Source organism: Nannobrachium achirus, assembly GCF_963921795.1.
Source record: "Nannobrachium achirus genome assembly, chromosome: 8".
Taxonomy (NCBI): domain Eukaryota; kingdom Metazoa; phylum Chordata; class Actinopteri; order Myctophiformes; family Myctophidae; genus Nannobrachium; species Nannobrachium achirus.
This window is the reverse complement of record NC_137817.1, coordinates 43,133,692-43,140,195: the sequence shown is the minus strand read 5'-3', so window position 1 is coordinate 43,140,195 and position 6,504 is coordinate 43,133,692. Positions and strand designations below refer to the sequence as shown.

Below are 6,504 nucleotides of genomic sequence, written 5' to 3'. Positions count from 1 at the left end.
TGTGAATGAAACGAGTGACAAAGCCACATATACAAGGCTGTTGTTGCTGGAGAGGCTCTTACTCAACACTTAAAAAGCAAGCTGTCCTGTGATGGTCGCAGACGCAGACCCCCGCGTCATCACGTATAAGTGGGTCAAACGATAAATAAATTCCTGGGGGCTTCAATGTGCGGACCATCTTCCCTAGACCCTTTCTGCCTCCGTTCTACCTGCTTTCCCACAAGGTGCACAGTACAAATGGGCCCCATAGGGCTCCGTTTTGCACCTTCAGAGTTGAATTAACACTCCAGATTCTACTGTGTGTGTGTGTGTGTGTGCGCGCGCGGTGGAATGAGGTTTTTATCTCCCTGCTCTCTTTATGTTATGTATGTCGTATTTCTGTCTATGTATTTCTCACTGTTTCTCTCTATTTCTTAAAGTTTCCTTTCGCTCTCTGTCTCTATCTTTTGATCATGTTGATTCTGTGGTTCAGAATCCACTTCTACTCGCTCCCCCTCACCGTCAGAGCTGATATAACTAAGTGTGTCACCACCAGTTTCCTCCTCCCTCTGTTCTTGCTTTTCATCAAATATGTATAATTACAGTTGTGTCCATGCTACTATATGCTATTCCCTTTAGGCTACTCCACTGTTGTCTCTCTCTCTCTCTCTCTCTCTCTCTCTCTTCCCATATCTCCAATTACCGGCAGCCGCAGCCCTCCACCACCATATCCTGGTAGTTCTTGAGGACCACCCTGTCTTGGGGGTCCAGGTAGAGCAGGGCGATGGGGCTGAGGGAGGTGGGCACGCAGCAGGCCCTGGGCACGGCACCGTTGACAGAGTTCACCAGTGTCTGCACCATGGCGTGGCTGGACGAGTTCATGTGGTCCGCCAGGGGGAAGCGGCACTCCCCCAGGCAGAAGAAGGCGTCGTAGCCGCTGGGCGCGATGATCCACTTGTGCCAGCCCACGTCGTTGAAGTCCACGTAGAGAGGGTGGCGGCGGCAGCGCGCGCGAGACAAGCGTTTCAGCTTCGCCGCGCGGCCGCCGTTCCGCTTCACTCTGCCCCGGTCGCCCCACTCTCCCCCGTCGCCGCCCCCCCAGCCCGGTCCTGATTCTGAATAACCCCTTTTAACGTCCCTCCCCCAGTCCTGGCCCCGGCTGCGGCCCTTCTTGCTGCTCCTGGCCCGGTCTTTGGCGCCCTTCCTCCCCCTGGCCCTCTGCCCAGAACCGGGGGTCCTCCTGCTGTGCGTGGCCAAAGGCTCCCCGCGCCCGTCATGGCTGTACGTCACCAGCAGAGGTCTCTCTCGGGCCCAGCTGTGCTCGTCCTGGCCGGAGGACCTACGCACCCTGAAGTGACCTTCTCTGTGCCTCCCTCCCTCCTCCTCCTCCTCCTGTTCCTGTCCTGCCACATCGGAGGAGAGCCCCGGGTCGCGGAGCTGGGCGGTGTTGTTCTCCGGGCCCAGTTCCAACAGGAAGTCCAGGCCGCCTGTCGCTGCGAGGGCCTTGTGAAGGAGAGCCGTGCCGAGGCTAAAGGCTTCCCAGGGAGAGCCGGGTTCAGACGTGAGTAGCCTGGTCTCCAGTAGAGCGGGTTTGGGGTCCCCGTGGTCCACAAACAGGCTGAGTCTGTGGGAGCGGGCGGGGCTCCCACGCCGGAGGAGACGCAGCTCGGCGGAGACCACTCTCTCGTCCTGGGGGATGGAGGAGACGTTGAAGAAGATGCGAACCCTCCTGTAATCCTCTGCTGAGGGACTCGCTGCAAGGGCATCTGAGAGCATGAGGGAGAGAAAGAGGGATCGTGGTGAATGGAATTTGAATTAAACATGGTCAGGGACGTGCAGAGAATGTTAGAGAGGCAGGGGCTAAAATGTCTAAAAAAAGGGCCTTTTGGTGAAAATATTGAAAATAGCCGACATCCAAGCTCACAACGGGTCGTGCTGCGATGCGTTGTGATCTTGGAGGTCGGCTATTTTCAGTACTTGATACCACATTAAACTAGGCATAAAAAATACTGGAGATGTGGCATACGGCATGGATTTCACAGTGAGGGCAATTCTTTCAACATACTATAAGATGAGCCATTCAAGTTCAGGAGAGTTTGGACAGGTATGGTATGGAAAGAGGGCATTTGCATTTCTTTCACCATAGACTGCATTCATGGTCTGGAGAGGGCACGTTTTTACAGACGTATAAAAGGGCAAGGGCTCAAGCCTCCTTTGATGTCTATGTGTGCATGTGCCTGAACATGGTTATTTGGCTATATTAGTAGCTATTAGCAGTAGGTATTAATGGATACACACGCACATGTGCACGCGCGCACACACACACACACACACATACACGCACACGCACACGCACACGCACACGCACACACACACACACACACACACACACACACACACACAATTTCTTGTGTGATCGTTCTTGAATGATCTCCAAAGGGACTATTTCCAAAACATCATCTAATGATGCCCTATAAATAACCGAAAATGATCCTGTCAAACAACAACCCTTCAATGTCAGACACATCTTGAGCCATAAACCGCTAGATAAGCTCTCCAGCACACCCACACATGCAGTAGAGAGGGGTTTTAGTGCCTGGTGTTGAGGCAAACTGTCTTATCAAACAGGGAGATAGATGTTGTGTTGTTACATGGTCGAGTCATAATAACAGACATCTGCTTGTCTATCATAAACTGGACCGCAGTACGTCACCCGGTCACCGCCTCTGATAAGATACAGCAATTGAATGTGCAGATAGACGCTTTTCCCTGACCAAATGAACAACCAGATCCCTATTATGGCCTTGTCTTAATAGAGGAAGATTTGGCAAAAATAAGCAAACATTCTGTGTCTGTGAAAAACAAGCTACAAGCTCGTAGAAGGGTTGTAAGGGAATAGGGGATGGGGACAAAAGGGTAGGGAAAAATCACACCTGGTGTGAAGTGAGCGGTGCCAGTTATGAGTTAATTTCACGAAGCGTCCAGCGAAGCTTGGCCATACAACAAACTTTGAATGCTTTGTGCCAAGATGTAGGCCAGTAGTAAGCCAAGTGGTTAATCCTTTTCGCATTGATGCCAGATAACTCGTACTTGCCATGTGTTATCTCGCCAGGCCTCACTGCGTGACTTTGCCTTCACGTCGGCTCGCTCACCGAAAGCACGTTTATAAAATAGCGAAAATAGTTGATCTACATGTTCTCAACGCGTTGCTTGGCAATAGAATAGATCGAGTCAAACTATATGTAATGCCAACTCCTACAATTCCAAGTGCTTGTGCAGGGTGGGGGGTCCCCAGTTAAAATATGATTATTTTGGGGGTCGCGGCCTGAAAAGTTTGAGAACCACTGCACTAGGGGGTGGCAACTGCCCCCAAATGACGCCCCCCTGCGTGTGCTCACCGGTGTGGTGGAAGCTGCGCACTGTGTTGGCCTGCTGGACGTGCTGGCTGGGGAAGCTGAAGGCGGGGTCCTCCACCAGGTGGTACTGCTGCTGGTGGAAGCGGTACAGGTCCAGCAGGTACTGGGGCACGGGAACCCCGGGCCTGGGGTCCGGCTGGGCCTGCAGCCCCAGCCGGCTCAGCAGGAGGCTCTGGATGGTCTGCGCCAGACTGGGCTCCGGGGTGGGGGGACCGGGCGTGGAGGAGGGGGAGGAGGAGGAGGGTGGAGACACCCCACCATGGTGGTGCTGGCGGGTCTCGCTGGCGTCTTCTTCACCCCGGCGGCCAGACGAGGCTTGAGGTAGCAGCAGGACCATGAGGAGCAGGAGGTTAGCAGGGAACATGGTGGATCTGCATGGGGCAAGACGAAGGGTTTTTAGTTTAGTTTAGTTTATTTATTTATGATCACTCACATTTTTACAAGTCATACATCCACTTAGTCATTGTTACATGTGATCAAAAGGAATAGGCTGAAGCTGAAAGCTTGTAGAAGCCTACTTATTCAAGGAGTAAAATACTGTCATTGGTGAATGTTTGAAATTCAAGGATACATCGGCCTCATAGCAGATATGAGAGAATGGAGAAAAGAAAATAAATAAATGGAGATAAAGGAAACATAATAATTTAGAAGTGTTTAAGATTTAAGGATACATCAGCCTAGCATTTTTCTTCGACGTCTTTTTTTGTCATTTTCTCATTTAGTTAGCCACAGGTGGCCTTGAGCTTACAGGAGCTACAGAGCTATGCGACCGCCTTCTTCAGTGTCTCTCTCTCTCACAATTCCAAGCGCTTGGGAGAGTGTTTTTTGCAGGTCTTTCAGTCCGAGTGTGTCAAAGAAGCAACTGGGTTAAGGCAGCCGGAAGCTTGTGATTGGCTGCGCGGAGGTGATGAAAGTCGGGGGTAGTGGTACGGAGATACACCTAAACCTAACCTTAATCCTAACCCTAACCTTTGATAATAATAGCCTACCAAATTACTGAAGGTCAAGTCTACTGGTTTTCTTCTGAATATGTATGACACTATATGCACACTATGACACTATGAAGGCCTGTGCACTATGACACAGGAGTCCACTAGGACAGTAATTCTCAGATAGAAGATTTTATTTTCAAGGAGTGTACAAATGGAACCAAATGGACCCGTAGGTAGGGTCCATGTTCAAATGGAACACTCTCAAGGTTACAGACCTGTAATGGTCATTTAGGGCTAGCTCTTTATCATTTTGTATGTCCATGGCCTTTTTCTTGTCTTTTCCATTTCTTTTCTTTCAAAAATGTGCACCACAAGTCAGCATGGCGATGACCCCTGAAGGCACAGCAAGATTAGATCGTAGTGTCGATGTGTGAGGAGAAGAGCGATAGATCAAAATACAATTAATATCAGGGAGCGACACAGGTTAGATTTGAACTGTTTGGGGAGTTTGCCCTCCTGAAAAGTGAGCCTACTTTGAATTTATTTGTTTTTCTGCAGTTTTACAAGGGTTTTATAGGAAGCGCATGAATCAACTTTGACATTATGACTCATAATGTAGAAAATGGAGGACACTTTTAGCAGAAATCTGCTAAACAGATAAATCCCTACTAGAAGGCCCTGTATATCATGGTTACGTCCTCTGCTTCCTCTACACACCAGTTTCTCATCAGTCTGTAGTGTACGGCCCTCGTGTGGGCATGTGCTCAACGAGTCTACCGTCCACGCATCCATACACCAAGTTGTTTGCTAGTTACACGAGGCTGCTGAGACTAGATACTCTGTTTTCTTGTTGCTAATTTATGGTTGGTCACGTTGTCCCAAGGCCTATATATCTCCTATAGGACACCCAGGCACCAGAGGACAAGAGTGATTAAACAGCCCATAACTATCTATAACTTCGCACCGAGCGTGTGTGTGTGTGTGTGTGTGTGTGTGTGTGTGTGTGTGTATGTGTGTGTGTGTGTGTGTGTGTGTGTGTGTGTGTGTGTGTGTGTGTGTGTGTGTGTGTGTGTGCGTGTGTGTGTGTGTGTGTAAGTGTGTAAGTGTTGTAAAGAAGAAGATCAGTTGAAGGAGAGAGACTATTTGATTTAAGTCCACAGTGCTATGTGTTAAAGGCATTTAGCATTAGCCAAAGCGTGTTTGTCTCCATGAGGGTTACAGAGTTATAGAGAGCTGTCACCATGATGGACGACGAGATTCTCCCAGCTAATCCCTTCCCTCTCTTCCACTGCAACACCAGCTTCATTCACCAACGGACGACATTGAGATCATTATGCGTGTCAGATTACATCCCAATCATTTCTTTCCTCTTCTTAAAAAACGAAAACAAAATCGGGACCTCATTTAAATGAATGAAACCATGTCATTTAACCAATCTAGTTGATCGTTAGAGTATCTCAGTTGTTCTCAAAGTGGATTCCAGAGACTCCCTGGGTTTCTTTAGGGGGATCTAAATTGACCCATGCAAGTATGTATCTCTGACAGTGTACAAATGGAACCAAATGGACCCGTTAGGTTCCATTTGGTTCCATTTGTACGCTGTCAGAGTTAAGGGGAGACCTTGACATTTAAATGTTTGAGAAACACTGGAGTATATCTTAATAACTAGTACTAGTACAACTGCGGTGGTTGGAGCGAGGTCTTCCATTATTACACCCTGCTGCTGGACAAGTAGTACTGCCTGAAGCTCACTAGTGCACCATCTCCCCTGGCCAAGCTGGGATAGCCTCTTGGACAAGCAGAAATTTGGTCTCCCATGCGTGGCATACCGGGTTTAGAATCATGTGGTTAAAAGTTACAGATTGCAACTTCATTGAATTGATCGAACTGTTACTATACTGTGCAAGTACAGTATATATGTAGAGCAGGGGTGTCCAAACCTTTTTCAAAGGGGGCCACATTAGAAAATATTAAAACACCCAAGGGCCGACTATATCTTCTGACATAGTGTACTTTTGGACCATAACAAAGTCACATACATATGCATCGCATTTACACAGTTTTATATAACTGTCTATCATCATCAATATTTAATATCAATGGTCAGGTGTGTGCTCTGAACAGAAAAATACAAATAACTCAGCCTTATTTCAAATGTAACCAGATATGCAAGGTAA

General features: G+C 48.5%; 1 protein-coding gene across 1 annotated transcript in view; it reads right to left on the bottom strand.

Annotated features, from left to right (window-relative positions):
- Positions 1 to 678: 678 nt before the first annotated feature.
- Positions 679 to 6,504, bottom strand: part of bmp16 (bone morphogenetic protein 16) — a gene marked incomplete at its 3' end in the record, with an annotated part of 15,793 nt that continues 9,967 nt past the window's right edge. The window contains exons 2-3 of the mRNA XM_080732357.1: positions 3,378 to 3,766; positions 679 to 1,745 (exon numbers count right to left, since the gene is read on the bottom strand). Coding sequence (XP_080588483.1) covers positions 679 to 1,745; positions 3,378 to 3,759 — 1,449 coding nt within the window. The 5' untranslated portion in view covers positions 3,760 to 3,766. The remainder of the gene's footprint in view (positions 1,746 to 3,377; positions 3,767 to 6,504) is intronic.